Genomic DNA, 20,305 nt, shown 5'->3' with positions numbered 1-20,305 from the left:
TAACCATGGCCTACCTTCTAGTTTTTCTTCCGGTAGGCCGCAGCTCCACAGGTGACGGTCGTCTTCAGGACCTTGCGTCGCTTGCGTCCTACGTCAGAGCGTTCAGCGACGCTCGTTACAGGACCTGGCGCTTCCTGATTTGACATCGAGGCGTGGGGCGTGTCCCGGGCTTCGCGCGCATTTGCAGGTACGCCCCTCAGTTTCCCACGGTTACGCCCTTCTTCCCGCTCGGCGGCCCAACAATGGCGGCAATCTTCACCACAGTCAAATATACAGTTCACTTCAATAAAGGCGCACAGTACCCGGTGGCAACGGGCATAACACTTCGTCGTTGCAGCGGGCACGCGATCCTGTTTGTGACGCCAGGCAAGAGATGACAAGCCCAGGGGGATGGGGATGACTCGGGTATCCGGGCCTTTAGCCTGGCCTTGGGGATGTTGCGGTGGTTGGCTCCCGGACCCGTACCCTGGGGTCGCTCTTTAAAAAGGGGCTAATAGATTTCTTAGTTTTATGAAAGTTTGTGACGCCACCTGTGGCTTCTGGTGAGAATCACCAGCGCTGCGCAGTCCACTGAGGCCGATGATAAGGCAGCTCGATGGTATAGCTCCCCACAGGTGGAGCTGGGCCTCAGGGCAGCGTACGGAAAGGGGAATGCAGGACAGGTGAGACCCAGCCGAGTCTGAGCAAGAACAGGGACAGACACGATAGTCACTTCAGTACCTTTTACTGATGGAAATTCAGGCACGTCCCGGAGCACTGTAGGGTGAAGGGTGCATGTCAGGATCCTCCCCAATGAGCGGGTGTAGGGCCTCCTGTTTCTTGCCTCTGCGTAGTAAGTTTCTGACCTGCCTGGAGCCAGGCCTAACTTTGTCTCTGTCCTGTGCTGGCTGACCTTGTGGTAGGGCCTTTCCTTGGAGTACACGCTCCTCAGCTTGCGGGGCCTATGTGTCTCCCGGCTCTGTTACGTATCAGCACTTTAGCAATCCTGGGACTTGTAGTTCTTCAGGGATTCCGGTTATGCCTTACTGGGTCGTAGAGATCCCGGTAAGCTTCGGACCCGGTGTCCGGTAAATTCTTCGGGGTGAGCTGGTTAAGCTCCTCTGCCCCCTATGTACTAACTCTCCACTCATCTTCGGCCTACTCGGGCCCTCACTAGGCTATACACACTAACGGCTGCTTGCCGCGCTTCACCGATCTTATGGCGCCGGCACACCTTAAGCTCCCTATTCTGAGCTACAACTGAGTCTAGACTGGGCTTACCTCTGCAGACAAACTTCTGCAGGAACCGAACTGAGAACTCTGTCCCTCTCTGACTGTGAGCAAGAACTCTGTTCTGGCTAGACTTGGCTCTCTGTCGACTCCAGACTGAACTGCCTGGCTCCACCTTCCCTATTTATATCCCTAATGGGCTCCCTCTGCTGGTCTGAGGTGGAAGGTGGAGATGTGTGAATGTTTATGGGGGCCTCTTGTGGAGGAATCCATCAATGCACTCTTCCAGGATCTGTGATACCAAGCGCAGCTGGGAGTCACATGGATAACCCCTTTAAGTTGCATTTTAAAATAGGGCTAGGGCTACATGACGACTTGTAACTGCGTAATATAAGATAACAATGTGGTGCGCCCACTAAGTGATGATAGTGAATGGAGTAACCTTGAGACCCATAACTGGGCAAGACCATGATCCAACAGTTGGCCGAGATCCACACCTGCACCCCATACGGTATAATTACTTTTAATTGTGGCTGAGGGACATCTCAATGTAGCCCTAGCCCATACGTGTCAAACTCTGGCCCTTGGGGCCGAATCTGGCCCACAGGGTGGTTTTATTTGGCTCACGACACCAGAACCACCACCCCTATGTGGGGCTATTATTCTGTATGGAGGACTATGTGGGGCCTATTATTCTGTATGGAGGACTATGTGGGGCCTATTATTCTGTACGGAGGACTATGTGGGGCCTATTATTCTGTATGGAGGACTATGTGGGGCCATTATACTGTATGGAGGACTATGTGGGGCCATTATTCTGTACGGAGGACTATGTGGGGCCTATTATTCTGTATGGAGGACTATTTGGTGCCTATTATTCTGTATGGAGGACTATGTGGGGCCTATTATTCTGTACGGAGGACTATGTGGGGCCTATTATTCTGTATGGAGGACTATGTGGGGCCTATTATTCTGTACGGAGGACTATGTGGGGCCCATTATACTGTATGGAGGACTATTTGGGACCATTGTTCTGTATGGAGGACTATGTGGGGTCCATTATTTTGTATGAAGGACTATGTGGGACCAATTATTCTGTATGGAGGACTATGTGGGGCCCATTATACTGTATGGAGGACTATGTGAGCCCATTATACTGTATGGAGGACTATGTGGGGCCTACTATTCTGTATGGAGGACTATGTAGGGCCCATTATACTGTATGGAGGACTATGGGGGGCCTATTATTCTGTGTGGAGGACTATGTAGGGCCCATTATACTGTATGGAGGACTATTTGGGACCATTATTCTGTATGGAGGACTATATGGGGTCTATTATTCTGTATGGAGGACTATGTGGGGCCATTATTCTGTATGGAGGGCTATATGAGGCCCATTATTCTGTATGGAGAACTATGTGGGGCACATTATACTGTATGGAGGACTATGTGAGGCCCATTATTCTGTATGGAGGACTATGTGGAGCCCATTATACTGTATGGAGGACTATGTGGGGCCTACTATTCCGTATGGAGGACTATTTGGGACCATTATTCTGTATGGAGGACTATGTGGGGTCCATTATTTTGTATGGAGGACTTTGTGGGACCCATTATTCTGTTTGGAGGACTATGTGGGGCCCATTATACTGTATGGAGGACTATGTGAGCCCATTATACTATATGGAGGACAATGTGGGGCCTACTATTCTGTATGGAGGACTATGTAGGGCCCATTATACTATATGGAGGACTATGTGGGGCCTATTATTCTGTGTGGAGGACTATGTAGGGCCCATTATACTGTATGGAGGACTATTTGGGACCATTATTCTGTATGGAGGACTATGTGGGGCCCATTATACTGTATGGAGGACTATGTGAGCCCATTATACTGTATGGAGGACTATGTGGGGCCTACTATTCTGTATGGAAGACTATGTAGGGCCCATTATACTGTATGGAGGACTATGGGGGGCCTATTATTCTGTGTGGAGGACTATGTAGGGCACATTATACTGTATGGAGGACTATTTGGGACCATTATTCTGTATGGAGGACTATATGGGGTCTATTATTCTGTATGGAGGACTATGTGGGGCCATTATTCTGTATGGAGGGCTATATGAGGCCCATTATTCTGTATGGAGAACTATGTGGGGCACATTATACTGTATGGAGGGAGGACTATGTGAGGCCCATTATTCTGTATGGAGGACTATGTGGGGCCCATTATACTGTATGGAGGACTATGTGGGGCCTACTATTCCGTATGGAGGACTATTTGGGACCATTATTCTGTATGGAGGACTATGTGGGGTCCATTATTTTGTATGGAGGACTATGTGGGACCCATTATTCTGTTTGGAGGACTATGTGGGGCCCATTATACTGTATGAAGGACGATGTGAGCCCATTATACTATATGGAGGACAATGTGGGGCCTACTATTCTGTATGGAGGACTATGTAGGGCCCATTATACTGTATGGAGGACTATGTGGGGCCTATTATTCTGTGTGGAGGACTATGTAGGGCCCATTATACTGTATGGAGGACTATTTGGGACCATTATACTGTATAGAGGACTATTTGGGGCCATTATTCTGTATGGAGGACTATATGGGCCTATTATTCTGTATGGAGGGCTATGTGAGGCCCATTATTCTGTATGGAGGACTATGTGGGGCCTACTATTCTGTATGGAGGACTATATGGGGCCCATTATACTGTATGGAGGACTATTTGGGGCCATTATTCTGTATGATGGACTATATGGGCCTATTGTTCTGTATGGAGGGCTATGTGAGGCCCATTATTCTGTATGGAGGACTATGTGGGGCCTATTATTCTGTATGAAGGACTATGTGGGGCCTATTATTCTGTATGGAAGACTATGTGGGGCCCATTATACTGTATGGAGGACTATGTGGGGCCCATTATTCTGTATGGAGGACTATGTGGGACCCATTATACTGTATGGAGGACTATGTTGGACCCATTATACTGTATGGAGGACTATGTGGGGCCTATTTTTCTGTATGAAGGACTATGTGGGGCCCATTATTCTGTATAGAGGACTATATGTGCCCTACTATTCCGTATGGAGGACTATATGGGGCCTATTATTCTGTATGGAGGACTATGTGGGGCCCATTATTCTGTATGGAGGACTATGTGGGGCCTTTTAGTCTGCATGGAGGACTATGTGGGGCCCATTATACTGTATGGAGGACTATGTGGGGCCCATTATTCTGTATGGAGGATTATGTGGGGCCTATTAATCTGTATGGAGGACTATGTGGGACCCATTATACTGTATGGAGGACTATGTGGGGCCTACTATTCTGTATGGAGGACTATATGGGGCCTATTATTCTGTATGGAGGACTATGTGGGTCCCATTATTCTGTATGGAGGACTATGTGGGGCCTACTATTCTGTGTGGAGGACTATGTGGGGCCCATTATACTGTATGGAGGACTATGTGGGGCCCATTATTCTGTATGGAGGACTATGTGGGGCCTATTATTCTGTATGGAGGACTATGTGGGACCCATTATACTGTATGGAGGACTATGTGGGGCCTATTTTTCTGTATGGAGGACTATGTGGGTCCCATTATTCTGTATGGAGGACTATGTGGGGCCTACTATTCTGTGTGGAGGACTATGTGGGGCCCATGATACTGTATGGAGGACTATGTGGGGCCCATTATTCTGTATGGAGGACTATGTGGGGCCCATTATTCTGTATGGAGGACTATGTGGGGCCTATTATTCTGTATGGAGGACTATGTGGGACCCATTATACTGTATGGAGGACTATGTGGGGCCTATTTTTCTGTATGGAGGACTATGTGGGTCCCATTATTCTGTATGGAGGACTATGTGGGGCCTACTATTCTGTGTGGAGGACTATGTGGGGCCCATGATACTGTATGGAGGACTATGTGGGGCCCATTATTCTGTATGGAGGACTATGTGGGGCCTATTATTCTGTATGGAGGACTATGTGGGACCCATTATGCTGTATGGAGGACTATGTGGGGCCTATTTTTCTGTATGGAGGACTATGTGGGGCCCATTATTCTTTATGGAGGACTATGTGGGGCCATTATTTTGTATGGAGGACTATGTGGGGCCATTATTCTGTATGGAGGACTATGTGGGGCCCTTTATACTATATGGAGGACTATTTGGGGCCATTATTCTGTATGGAGGACTATGTGGGGCCCATTATACTGTATGGAGGACTATGTGGGACCCATTATTCTGTATGGAGAACTTTGTGGGGCCCATTATCCTGTATATTGGTTGGCCCGTGACTCTGTCCAAGTTTTTCATTTTGGCCTTCTGTGTGTTTGAGTTTAAAATCATTGCCCTAGTCTAACGCATAGTGAAGACTCAAAAGAAAATACTTTTCCAAGTCACTAAGGAATACATATTTTACATAGATGGATGCAGATACCCTCTCCAACCCAACCCAAGTCTCATATGTACAATAGCCTATAAGCCAATCCAGTTTTAGTATATTTGGGACTTTTAATAAACCCGTTCTATTTTTGCTATTTTCCTACGACTTTTCCCCCATATCCTATTATCCTATTTCCTTCCAGAACTATAGTTTTGGAAGATGGAGACATTCCAAGCACAGTGTAAGATTTACTATCTATCAGTACTTGGCAGCACATTTGCTGTCGATTGTTACGAATGACACGAACTCTTAAAAGTGTGAACGGATGTAAGACTTTGTATAAAATGCTTTGTAAAAAATAAGTGTGGTTATTTTTTGGCAGATTTCCCAAAGGATAAAAAGCAATAAGCAATTACATTACACTGGCTGTATGATGTCAGCCAGGTATGTTTCACTCTGAAACTGTGCAACATTTCAGAGAAAAACATACTTTGAAGACTGGACAGGAGGGTCCCGGGCTGCTTCTCCTCACCCACTCCCCTGTATTGATAGGTATCTCCATGCGTGCTTGTATAGGGAGAAGGGAGCTTGGTGTATAAGTCTCCTCACTCTGACATGCCAGGTTTGGCTTGTCACTGTCCACAAGGAGAAACCTTACTCCTTAGATCCCAGTCTTAAACCTCTCACCTAGCCAAATCTGCACTGATGAGGGGCAAACACCCCGAAACATCGTATCTGCAAATTGAGATTATGGTTTGGCTTTCATCCTAAGTCATATGGCAAGGCTCGTTAAAGGGTCGATATTGACTTTTAGGATCGCTGCTTCCAATAGGTGGCGATAGAGCTCAAGACATGTGGAAAGGGAGAAGTCGCCAGGGAGCTCACCTTCAATGTCAGACAATTGAAAGGGGGTCTCCACTAGTTTGAGACTGATGGCCTATCCTCAGAATAGGTCATCAATATCAGATTGGTGGGGGGCCACAATCTAACGCCTCCATGATCAGTTGTTATTAGCCCCAGCGAAGGCCGGATGTAAACAGTGTATGGAGTGGGTGGATTAGCACAGCTTTGTACATTGATCTGATTCTGATGACCTGTCCTAGATCTAAGTCATCAATATCAGAGAAGTAGACAACCCATTTTAACAAAAATGGCACTGTGTCTAATAAAGTTACACATTGGCAGTGATATGTCCACATTTATTCATGACATTAGCGAAGAGCAAACAGTCAAACCCTCATGATGTTTGATGAGGGATCTAGAGATAAGCCTTCAAAGTAAAAATGTGAAACATTTCTTTAGGAAGTAATCATATTTAGCACCCACACAATTCATGTGAAAAAGGAAAAGATCCTCATGACTTAGTATTTGTAGGAAGAGGGTAAAAATTCCTCTATTCCAATGGCATCATATATATGTATAGTTTGTGAAAGGGTTGGAATATATAAAATCCCACAGATTAATGTGAATTATGGTGACTCTTTTTATGGGGAATAAACAGATTGCATTAATTATGTAGGGGGACTTTGAATATCTTGTTAACCCTAATCCTACCATAGCACGGCACCCTATTCCTGGCAGACCGATTCTGTCAGAAAATATCAACCTGATTTATGGCATTAGTACATATGTCTATGAAATTACAGTATCTCCTTTTGTTGTTATTCTTTTATGCTTCTTGAAAAACACCAAGGACACTGTCACCATGCCCCATGAGATCATTGTTACTTCCACTTCTTTAACTGCGAAGCTTGATATTGAGTCTCTATATACTAATATTACAATTGATTTAGGCACATCAGCTTTTCATCATATTAAATTTCACTTACACTTGTGAAACGTTTGTTTTGTCCTTGATTTTTTGTGGACATATAATAATTTTTTTTATTTTTTTTATAGGAAATATCACCAAATAAAAGGCAGTAGGAAGAAAAAAGAGCAGAAACCATAAAAAATAAAATATAAAATATATAGTATTGTCTGGTCTGACTAAGTATTTATAGGTACAATAAAACAGTCTTGCATCAGTAAAACGAATAGAAAGTAATACGAACAAAGTACTGTCTAAATTAGGCATGTATTGGTACAGTAAAATAGTGTAGCATCAGTAATACGAGCAAAGAATCATTGGCATGTAAAATATATAAAAAAATTAAATTCTCATGAATAGTAGTCCACATGCACATACGATTAATAGAACTAGTCCATTGTAACCTTTTTAAAAATCCTTATAGAAGGTGCTTATTCCACTGTGCGCCACACTTACGGGGCATCACACAGGACCCGTTTATCTGCCAGCAGCTTCTAGTATGCTTCCCCCACCATCCCCTTGGGCGTTAATGTATTTTTTAACCAAATAAAAGGCACTGCCATGGGCACAGTAAGCGCCCCCACTTGCTTGATCATATTTTAGGATGGTGGAAAATTATTCACATTTTTCTGAAAATGTCTATTTAGAGACATATTTTTAGGCAGTGTAGTAGGTCGGGGCTCATGAACCTTTCCAAGATATTTTTATGTTGATTTAGTTGGTTGGTGACTTTGCCTGCTGGTATTAAGGTGACATTCTTTAGTTATAGCCCTTGATTATATTAAAGTGATTAGAAAAACGTGGCTATTATACCTGTCCACAGAATGTGTGTGATATTGCTCAGCCTTGTTAACTTTAATTGAGCTGAGCTGCAATACCAGAACTAACCCATGTACAAGTGTGGTGCTGTTTCTATAAGAAGGCAGATTTATAATCCCAATCTTGTACAAACCCTTTAACCTTATCGGTAACTCAGTGAGCTTTCTCTGCTCTCCTCTATTTCATCACGATTGTGAAAGTGAGACAATTCTACAGAAATTTGGACAACTGGGAGGTATAGTCTGAAATATATGTCACCACTCAGCGTAGGTGTACACAAAGTTGCTTTGGAGACCACATTTGGCCCCATTTGTGACAATTAATATAGGTGAAAAATGGAGCAAAAAATCAGATCACTGCTATAATTACCCAACATGGACTGAAAGATTAGCAATTTTGTAAACATTCACTTTTTTTACAATATTTATTCAATAATGAGGTGCCAATATTTCAACTTACCGTGCATTAACTGGAGTGTTGGGGTTAAAAAAGTCATGAGTGACTTGAGTAGCGTACCAGGACACAGCTATTAATGTCAGCAGACCTGATAATAAAAATGGAAAGAAAGATCAAGACACATCACATGACTATCCAAATCAAAAAGTTATATAGTAGTAGGTCATACTAAAATAGCATCAAGGATTACATAACTCAAAGACTGAATTTATATCTCGGGAGTCTAGGATCAAAATATTCTCTGGCTATTGAGCCGGTGTAAATGTAGTATATATGGGGCCGTATTCGGGATGCCCCAAAGATTTACCAAAGATGGCCTGATGTATCACAACTATTTGTTCCACTATCAGAGGACAGATAATAGAGTTGCCACATATGTATATAGGAGCATTGAATGGGGACCTGCACCACATCCCACTACTTCAACTCTACTTCGGCCACCATCAACCTTATACTCCGCCTGAGGTCAACCCTAGGCATGGTCCACCTGCATCTAATGGAATATCCATCCAAATATAGCAAAAAACATAGGTTAAACTGACAACTATGCTATTATAACTTCGTTTTGAAGTTGAAAACGACGTACTTGGGCTCCATTAATGAACTTCAGTACAAATCATGTACCCTGAACCAACTACTCCAATTCAAAAAGTGTGCCCACTAAAGTACCCAAGTTCAATCACCAATGGCAACTTGTGATATGAAAACTAAAGTTTACATTATTTCCATAGTTCGCTTATTTTGTTTAGATTGTGTTTGAGCTTTTCATTGGAAGTTTACATCGGAGTAATTTCTGGTACAGTTATATGAAAAAGTTTGGGCATCCCTATTAATCTTAAGCTTAATGTTTTATAAAAATTGGTGTTTTTGCAACAGCTATTTCAGTTTGATATATGTAATAACTGTTGGACACAGTAATGTTTCTGCCTTGAAATGAGGTTTATTGTACTAACAGAAAATGTGCAATCTGCATTCAACCAAAATTTGACAGGTGCATAAGTATGGGCACCCTTATCATTTTCTTGTTTTAAATACTCCTACCTACTTTTTACTGACTTACTAAAGCACTTTTTTTGGTTTTGTAACCTCATTGAGCTTTGAACTTCAGAGCCAGGTGTATGCAATCCTGAGAAAAGCTACTTAAAGTGGCCACTTGCAAGTTGTTCTCCTGTTTGAATCTCCTCTGAAGAGTGGCATCATGGGCTCCTCAAAACAACTGTCAAATGATCTGAAAACAAAGATTATTCAACATAGTTGTTCAGGGGAAGGATACAAAAAGCTGTCTCAGAGATTTAACCTGTCAGTTTCCACTGTGAGGAACATAGTAAGGAAATGGAAGAACACAGGGACAGTTCTTGTTAAGGCCAGAAGTGGCAGGCCAAGAAAAACATCAGAAAGGCAGAGAAGTAGAATGGTGAGATCAGTCAAGGACAATCCTCAGACCACCTCCAGAGAGCTGCAGCATTAACTTGCTGCAGATGGTGTCACTGTGCATCGGTCAACTATACACTTTGCACAAGGAGAAGCTGTATGGGAGAGTGATGCGAAAGAAGCCGTTTCTGCAAGCACGCCACAAACAGAGTCGGCTGAGGTATGCAAAAGCACATTTAGAGAAGCCAACTTCTTTTTGGAAGAAGGTCCCGTGGACTGATGAAACCAAGATTGAGTTGTTTGGTCATACAAAAAGGCGTTATGCATGGCGGCAAAAAAAAACACAGCATTCCAAGAAAAACACTTGCTACCCACAGTAAAATTTGGTGGAGGTTCCATCATGCTTTGGGGCTGTGTGGCCAATGCCGGCACCGGGAATCTTGTTAAAGTTGAGGGACGCATGGATTCCACTCAGTATCAGCAGATTCTTGACAATAATGTTCAAGAATCAGTGATAAAGTTGAAGTTACGCAGGGAATGGATTTTTCAGCAAGACAATGATCCAAAACACCGCTCTAAATCTACTCAGGCATTCATACAGAGGAACAATTACAATGTTCTGGAATGGCCATCCCAGTCCCCAGACCTGAATATCATTGAACATCTGTGGGATCATTTGAAGAGGGCTGTCCATGCTCGGAGACCATCAAACTTAACTGAACTGGAATTGTTTTGTAAAGAGGAATGGTCAAAAATACCTTCATCCAGGATCCAGGAACTCACTAAAAGCTACAGGAAACGACTAGAGGCTGTTATTTTTGCAAAAGGAGGATCTACTAAATATTAATGTCACTTTTCTGGTGAGGTGCCCATACTTATGCACCTGTCAAATTTTGTTTCAATGCAGATTGCACATTTTCTGTTAGTACAATAAACCTCATTTCAAGGCAGAAACATTACTGTGTCCAACAGTTATTACATATATCAAACTGAAATAGCTGTTGCAAAAACACCAATTTTTATAAAACAATAAGCTTAAGATTAATAGGGGTGCCCAAACTTTTTCATATAACTGTATATATGTTCAACATAAGAAACCTATGTATGGCACGTTGTAAAAAAAAAAAAAGGGCACTACCTGATAGAAATTTTTGCTATTTACCTCTGTAAAAAAATTATGCCCACTCGCACTTGGACATTGTTTTAGCATATGAGGGCTCTATGAACATGTTCAGTGCATGTGCCAGGAAATTTCCCGGTCTAAGGAAGAACGCTTCTCCTTGTGGAGAGTGCCAAGCCAAGGTTAGGAGAGTTATAGGCTGTGCAATGCTTCAAAAAGGAAGAGGACTGGAACCTAGCGCTCCTCATTGGGAGTAGCAGTCTTAAAAGTCAGATTCAACCCTTTAAAAAGCCTTGCCACATGACTTAGGATAAGAAGCTAAACCAGATACTCCATTTCCAGAAAAGTGTCTCAGGGTGTTTGCCCCTCCTCAGTGCAAAGCAGGAGATCTGATTTGGCTGGGTAATACCTTAGACCCTCAGTCAAAGCCTCTCACCCAGACAAATCAGATCTCCTGCTTTGCACTGAGGAGGAGCAAACACCCCAAAACACATGTCTGCAAAGGGAGTTTCTGGCTTGGATTCTTTTCCTAAGTCATGTGGCAAGGCTTGTTAAAGGGTCGATATTGACTTTTAGAATTGCTGCATCCACTAGGTGGCGCTGGAGATCAAGTCCTCTTCCTCTCTGAAGAGACAATTTGCATAGGAAATTTACCGCGCATACAAGTGATAAAACATAATGTCAACACATCCCACCATATATCTACGATGGTCTGGTCTCATTGGTGGCCATCTCAGCTAGTTCTGAAAAATATTTGCTTCTAAAATTTTTGATCCTAGGTTTTTTTTTTGCGTTTTATTTTTTTAAAATTTGCACTGGTAAATAAAGACCATCAAAGCCTGATGTGTTCGGACAAGCAAAGACTTCTCTTACTGTGAGACACTTGGCTTCAAGCGTTGACAAATGTTGCACTCTTAGGCTGAGTTCACACGATGCGTTTTTCATGCGTTTCCGCGGCGTTTTTGCAGTTGCGTAAACGCCGCGGAAACGCATGAAAAACGCATGGTAGAAGGGCAGCAATGTTCCCCAATTGAAATCCGCATGTGCTGTGCCCATGATGCGGATTTTTCCGCAGCGTAAACGTTGCGCTCAAAAATCCGCAGCATGTCAATTAATTTTGCGGAAGCGCTGCTTTTTTGGCGCCATTAACTTGCATTAGACCGCATGGAATCCGCATCACTGTATATGTTGATGCGCTTTTCATGCGGTCTAATGTGCGGATGGTACCCGGGTGTGGATGAGAGGACTCTCATCCAGACCCAGGTACCATTTAAAAAAAAAAAGAATAAAATAAAACATATATACATACTCACCTTCCGACGTCCCGCGCAGCGCTCCTGCTTGGTTCCCCGCACTTCGCGGTTGAATGAAGAAGGACCTTCGCTGACGTCAGAGTCATGTGACGGGTCACGTGACGCTGACGTCGGCAGGTCCTTCAGTCTTAACTGCCGGTAGCCGGGACCGAGCGAAGCTGGACACCGGGGGCCATCAGAGGGTAAAGTATATATTTATTTTTTATTTTTTGACATCACACACTATATAAATCCATGCCGGCTGAATGGATTTATATAGTGTGAAGTTAACAAGCACTTTCCAAGTGATGCTAAAATCTCTTGGGAAGCGCTTGTCAACCCGCATGCGGAAATGCATGTGAAGAACGCTTCACATCCGCATGTCCCTGGCAGGAAAAACGCATGTACAATCCGCATGTACAATCCGCATGCGTTTTTTCTTGCCAGGGAGATGCAGAAATGCTCAGGAAAAAATCCTGAGCATTTCTGCATCGTGTGCACATACCCTTATACCATTTTTATGCCTGGGTTTTATAGAATCAGACTTGTGGGTCTCCTCAGAGATACCATACCTTTTCACAGTTTAATAGGTGTTTGGTGTGTTACCTGCAAGCAAGAAGAGGATACCGCCTGCCACCGCGATTCTGTCTTTCGTGACGGGATTATTGTCACCCACTTTAGTACATTTCATCCCAACAACACTAATAATAATTCCAATGAATCCCAGCAGCATGGCCACCACCATGAGAGCTCGTGTTGCCTGGATGTGAACTGCGGGACAAAAAACAAAGATATACGTCAACTTATAGAGTAAAATTTTTAGATCCAGGGCACGTTCACACATTCAGTATTTGGTCAGTATTTTACATCAGTATTTGTAAGCGAAAACCAGGAGTGGGTGATAAATGCAGAATTGGTGACTTGTTTCTATTATACCTTTTCTCTGATTGTTCCTCACCTGGTTTTGGCTTACAAATACTGAGGTAAAATACTGACCAAATACTGAACGTGTGAACGTGACCTAAATGCAAGACTTTTTGGTATATGCTAAAGCCGATGTTGTTATTATTATTTGTATATTCGTATGCATATTTTTCACTTATTATGATTTCTTCAGATCCCCCATTTGCTTTTTCCATTTCTTTCTTTCCCCATCTTTCTTTTCCCATTTTTATTTCATCTTCCTTGGTATGTTGTAAGTGTCCACTGTTGGACTTAGGGTTAATCAGACCAGAATCTGCTTCTCAGTATGTACTGAAATCCCGAGTCAGTGGTTACATGACCACTGCCTCGGCAATCCTATTGGTTATGCACAGCACTTTCTCCCCGTCATCCCTGATACTGTGGTCACATGACCCTCCCCCACCACGTGACCTCAGCATCATGGGGGCGTTATATGATTTCACTTGCATGCGCATATTACCGGGTATGATGCGGTCATCACCTGACCCATTGGGTCATGTGATATGGAAATCAGAAGGATATGCTCTTTACTGCGCATGCGCTAGCGTCTAATATTGACTAATGGCAGCGGTGAAGTTTTTAGATTGCTGTAAGTCTGTAAATATTTTGCTGTAAGTCTATAAATATTTTGCACATGTGAATAGGTCAGTTCTTTACATTCATTGGCTAGTTGTACTATATATACCTATTCACTCCTCCACCAGCCATCCCTGATGAAGAATTAGTGAAACGCGCGTCGGGTGTTTGGTGAGTGAGCTCATTATATATTCTATTTTGCCTGTAATCAGTGTCTATATGTGCCCATTGTTCTTAAATTATATATTTAAATATAATTTTACTTTTAATATATTTATTTGTTTATTATTTTGTTCCTGACATACTCTTTTTTCTTTGATTATAAAGTAGATGTCTGCAAACCTACAGATGATTAACCCAAGAATGTATTTCTAAGGCTATTGACTACTTAAATGAACAAATTGTTGGATTTACAGAATTAGTGCTAAGATGACACAATAAATACAAGTTTTCTGACTTTGTTTGATCTAAATTTGCTTGGATTTTCACATGCTTTATTCAACTAGTCTCTGATTTGACCAGATGGTGATTGTTTTGGATCTAGGTTGGTCCATTCACTTCAATGGAGAATCTGTCACCAGGTTTATGCTCACCAATGAGAGTTCAGCCTAACATAGGGACATAGACAATTATTCTAGAGCTGGATCATTTATTGGGATTTTTGTGCTGCTTTTGATAAAATTGCTGTTTTACCTACTGCAGCTCTGCTAGTCCTCTCAGTGATGAACTCTGTCTATCCCAATATGCAGCACTGTGAACACTGTGCATAGACAGAAAGCTGGCAGTGGGGGGTGGGGGGTGAGGTTATACAGGGGATTTCAGAGCAGAAGCTCATCGCTGAGAATGCTAGCAGAGCTGTAGCAGCAAAAGAAGTGATTTAATCAAGACTGCAGCAAGAAATCCAGTACACCAAACCAGGCACATTTTGTGGCACAGTTTCTAATTTAAATCATATGTTACTTGAATCCTGATTTTTATTTGTAACTTTTTCCATGATAATTTCACTTGTCACTAAACGCTGTGAGAGTTTTTAAGTGGTTATGGGTGGAAAATTATCTATAATTTGCTGTACAGATTATTGCAGAGTGCCAAGCAGCCAATCTTCAGAGTGTACAATTGTTTGGCTCACTGGGGTATCATCAGGCTTGAACTATTAAGATTGCCATTTTGTACACCAGTCTCAATAAAGGCAACGCTGGAGTAAGATGCACCTAATTCGTTAATAGGCGCAAGCTTCTTAATAAATGAATTAGGAGCAACTAACAACTACAGTGCACCTCCGCCAAAAATGTTAACCAGTTAGGGAATGGAGAACATTTCTGGCGCAATTATGATTCCAGGAAAAGCCACTCTCACTTGGACGATGCTGGCCAGGATTGTCGTAAATACACAAAAAGATGCAAAATTTTTGTGAAGCTTTGAGTTGCACAAAAATGGGCTAACATTTTAAGGTGTTATGTGCCAAAATACTGTCAAAAATACCATGGAGGCCGGCAGGGCCTGTGTGTGAGGAGTATGAACATCACGAGGAGAGGCCGGTGACACAGCCTCAGGTGATAGGAAATTTAATACACTGTATATCAATAGCTCCTTTTAATTCATCCACCTCATATCACTTTAAAACTCATTTCAGAAATATAGAATCAGAACAGAAAAACATATTACTCAGCAACATGATTATTTTGGGATTAATAAGTAATAATTACTAAGTAAAGATGCAGTTTTTACAGATGCTACTTATCTTGGTCACTCTAACCTTTAAGGTCAGTGTGGTCTAAGGAAAGAACCTTGAACTACCTGTCACGCAAGGTGTGGGAAAGACTAATGCAACCCCAAGGAAAGAGGGAAAGGGAGCCCAGACTCTAGGGAAAGAGGGGAGTGGAGACCTCCTAGTCTGGTCTAGTGTCACCCTGTCTCCACTAACGTCCCTAATTATATTGGTTCCTCACCAGTCACCGCACGCTAACCTCACCCTGTCTTTCCCTGGCGTTAAGCCCTGGCTAGAGAAGGAAGGGGATGAGCACTAGGCGATCCACACTGACAGCTAAGGACAATGTGTCACCCTGGCCTGGATGCCACAAGTATATTAAAGCTGTGTCTGAGAGCAAGGGGGAGGTTCTCTAGTCAGGGGAACATTAGCATGCAATGCCTCCTGTCTCAGGCCAGTAGGGGGAGCTGGCTGCCCCTATAAAAGCTGGTACTGGGGGCAGGGTTAGAGAGAACTTGAAGGCCTGTCTCAGGACTGAGACTTGTCCCAGAGCAGAGCAGGGACAGACAGTTTTGTATTGCACCTAAGAGGAAGTGTGGCAGGAGGAGAGCCACAAGCCAGAGACAAGAGGCGAAGAGAGCCTGTCTTGGCAGATAAAAGATTTAATTTACCAGACTTTGGTGTCTGAGGCTGGAAGGATTCCACATCCTCCAGCAGAGAACCAGTCCGCAGGGGACTGTATATTCCTTGGCCTAAGAAGCCTGGAGGCCCTGCCACAACCGAAGGGACCAGTAAAGCCGTACAAGGCTGGGAGCAGAAAGGAACCCACGTCGCAGGTAGTGTTGAGCGATACCTTTCGATATCAGGATTGGATCGGACCGATACTCAAAAAGTATCGGATATCGCCGATTCCGATACCGGAAACCAATGCAAGTCAATGGGACACTAATATCGGAATGAAAATAAACCCTTTCTTTCCTTGTAGGTTAATTCTACATGAAGTAAAACAACTAAGAATAATGTAGAATGTATTATGCGAAAAGCCGGCAATTCATCAGCGCATACACCGGTACCCGACAATTTACAACAGAAATATAGGGCGAAGCCCCACATCAATTTTTTTTTAATTATTTAATGAATTTCCTGAAATAATTAAAAAAAAATTGACGTGGGGCTTCGCACTATATTTGGGTCCAGTCAGGTACAGCAGGCAGGAACGGGCTGCCCCCAACCACCAGCTGCCTATTTGTACCTGGCCGGACACAACAATATAGGGAAGCCCTTTTTTTCTTTATTATTTCATGAATTTCATGAAATAATTAAAACAAAAAATACGTGGGGCTTCTCTCTATTTTTGTGTCCAGCCAGGTACAACTAGGCAGCTGGGGGATGGAATCTGCAGCGCAGGGAGGCCCAAGCTTTCTGCCCCCCCCCCCCCCCCGCTGCAAATTGCAGTCCGCAGCCACCCCAGAAAATGGCGCGTTCATAGAAGCTGGATGCTGTACCTGGCTGGCATACAAAAATATAGCAAAGCCAACGTCAAAATTTTTGGGAAAAATTAATTAAAAAATAAATAATAATTTAAGGACTGCATCTTTATTAACTCCTCAAATGTCATTTAGTGTTAAAATAAAGGATTTATTTTAAAAAAAAATTGGCGTGGGATCCCCCATAATTTTAGTCTCTAGCGGAGGTTAAGCAGACAGCTGGGGCAGATGTTTGAAGCCTGGGAAGGGGGTAATACCCACGGAGCTCCCCAGGCTACTAATATCAGCCCCCAGCTGAATACCTAGCCTTTACTAGCTATTAAAATGGGGGACCCCCCCAAAAAAATGACGTGGGGTCCCCCCTATTTTAATAGCTAGCAAAGGCTAGGCAGACAGCTGGGGGCTGATATTAATAGCCCAGGAAGGGTGCCATGAATATTGGCCCCCTCCCAGGCTAGAAACACCAGCCGTCAGCCGCCCCAGAAATGGCGCATCCATAGGATGCGCCAACTCTGGCACTTAGCCTCGCTCTTCCACGCTGCCCTGGTGCGGTGGCAGGGGGTAATAGGGCTGAGGTTCATGTCAGCGCCAGCTGCCATGAAGCCCAGGTTAGTAATGATGGGCGTCTATAAGACACCCCCATTACTAACCTACAAAGTGTTAAAAAGAAAAAACACACACTACACCCAGAAAAAAATAATTTATTTGAAATAAAACACACCATTTTATTTAATTCTTAGTTTACTAAAAAAAAAAAATAGTTACCTGTCCACGTTCCTGCGCTGATCTCCCATGCACAGCTGTCAGATCTGGAGATGGTGACAGCTGTGCATGGCTGCTGTAAGCTCACGCTGCCGGGAACATGTCCGCTCCCGGCAGCGGGAGCCACTGAGGTCACCGGAGTGCATTCAGTCAGCGCTGCTCCGGAGACCTCCTTTACGGCACTGCTGTACCGTGGGAATTTCTCACGATACAGCAGGGCCGTAAAGGAGCTGACCGGAGCAGCGCTGCCTGAACTCCGGTGAACCCGCTTATGCAATGACGGGGCTGCTTTACGGCGGTTCAGAGCGGTCACATTCTATGTGGCTGCTCTAAACTGGAGATCTTCGTGGGACACTCGTGGACTACTACGGAGGGGTAAGGATAAGGTTGTGGTTTATTATTTTATATTTTATTACTGGAGATCGATGGCTTCGGGGAATTAGGTGTCTAGGTGAGTATAGGTGTAGTTTTTTATTTTAGGTGGCGATCGGCGGGGACAGGTAATGTATGAACTAATTTATTGTAGGTAACCACTGGCCACCAATGACATGTATTTAACATTTATTGGGGACACAGTAGGGCAATTTAAATAGCAGGATCAGGCTGATGGGAACTACTGCTCCCATCGAGCTGATCCTGCTGGCACGAGTGGACGGGGGACAGACATAGGCCGATGGGAGTAGTAGTGTCACATCGGCCTATGTCTGCCTGCACGCGCACACCCGCACACACTCGCAGACATCGCACAGACACCGCGCACACCCGCACACACTCGCAGACATCGCACAGACACCGCGCACACCCGCACACATTGCACAGACATCGCGCACACCCGCAGACATCGCACAGACACCAATCATGACGGGCTGATGGTCTGGGAGGTGAGGCTGACCTGTGTGGCCGTGGGAAAGTTCATGTGAGTTCATGCAATGCAGTCAAGCATGAACTCACGTGAACCCTCTGAGGGCACCGCGGCTACTTCAAATGAACAGCTGATCGGCATCACCTGATACCTCAGCTGTTAATTTGAAATAACCGGCGGGAAAGCGCAGCACAGAGCGGGAAAGCCGGCGGTGAAGTCTTTTCACTGCCGGCTTCCCCGCCCGGGTCCTTCGCTCCCCGCTCCTTGGTGCTGTGCTCCCCGCCCGGTCCTAACTTACGATTGGGATTGGAGGTGGCGAGAGGAGCGGAGGATCGAGGTGGGAGGCTGCCGGGAAGCAGTATGGGGCCGTGTGATTGTTTAAAAGCCGGCGGCTTTTTACCGCCCGCCGGCTTTTAAACAATCAGGAGAATTCTCCCACGCTGGGATGGCATTCTGATGACAGGCTGGATCTCAGCTGAGCGCTGCCATCCAGCTTGTCATACTTCAGAGACACTGCAGAGCGCAGGCATTATGGGAACTTCCGATTCCGGTATTCGATATTGTAAAAGTATCGGAATTAAGTATCGGAATTCCGATACCGCGAATATCGGCCGATACCCGATATTTCAGTATCGGAATGCTCAACACTAGTCGCAGGTCATACAGGCGAGAATACACGGAAAGCTCGGAAACGTGGGCTGTTACCCTATAACGAGGAGATAGCCAGAAGGAGCACAGAAAGCACGGTAGGCCTACACCCTAACCCTGACCAGGGCCAATTTCCCCGTTGCTCTCAGACATTCAGGTCCCCTCCTAGCTGGGACTGTTTGTGGGTAAATTTACCTGTTCTAGTAAAGACCCTGGACTGCAACCTGTTGTCTGCGTGCTCCTTGCTCCTCCAGCACTATCAGCACTGGGACTCTCACTACCATCACTCCCAACATCCACTACACTGCCCTGGGGCCGCACTCTTCCCGTGGGGAGTCACACTACCCTAGCTGCACACCTCATCAGCCCCAGCGGTCTGCATGCAGCGGCGGTTCCTAATAACCGCAATCCACAGGGTGGCGTAGTCGGACATTATCAATAGCACATAACGGACTACCACTGGCCTGACCACCTTGAGCCACGGAACCGGGTTGCCACTACTACTCCCATCGTTCCCCCACTGCCCGGATCCGAGTGCCCCACGGCCCAGGGGGCGAGTCAGCTTTGGCGTAGTCGGCAGGATTTCGTGCCCGCAACCACCGGGTACTGCGTGCCTGAAAAAGACTTTTGTAACTTACCTGTGGCGAAGTTTCCCGCCGTCCGGAGTCGTTTCCCGCCATCCGGAGCCGATTCCCTCCATCAGACGCCATCTTGGACCGTTTCCCGCCGTCTTCTGCCGTCTTCCCACCATCCGCAGCTGTTTCCCGCCATCGGACGCCATCTTCAGGACGCCGCGCGGGAAGAAGA

The 20,305-nt window shown here is 44.7% G+C and overlaps 1 protein-coding gene across 1 annotated transcript in view; it reads right to left on the bottom strand.

Moving 5' to 3' along the window:
• The window catches only part of CLDN19 (claudin 19), a 67,330-nt gene that overhangs the window by 10,994 nt on the left and 36,031 nt on the right, over window positions 1-20,305 (bottom strand). The window contains exons 2-3 of the mRNA XM_073656815.1: window positions 13,099-13,263; window positions 8,713-8,797 (exon numbers count right to left, since the gene is read on the bottom strand). Of these exons, the coding sequence (XP_073512916.1) occupies window positions 8,713-8,797; window positions 13,099-13,263 (250 nt within the window). The remainder of the gene's footprint in view (window positions 1-8,712; window positions 8,798-13,098; window positions 13,264-20,305) is intronic.

Source organism: Phyllobates terribilis, unplaced genomic scaffold, assembly GCF_046119375.1.
Source record: "Phyllobates terribilis strain yellow unplaced genomic scaffold, ASM4611937v1 Scaffold_12__6_contigs__length_324123572, whole genome shotgun sequence".
Lineage (NCBI taxonomy): Eukaryota > Metazoa > Chordata > Amphibia > Anura > Dendrobatidae > Phyllobates > Phyllobates terribilis.
Note: the sequence above shows the minus strand (reverse complement) of the source record. Positions and strands in the feature narration are given on the sequence as shown.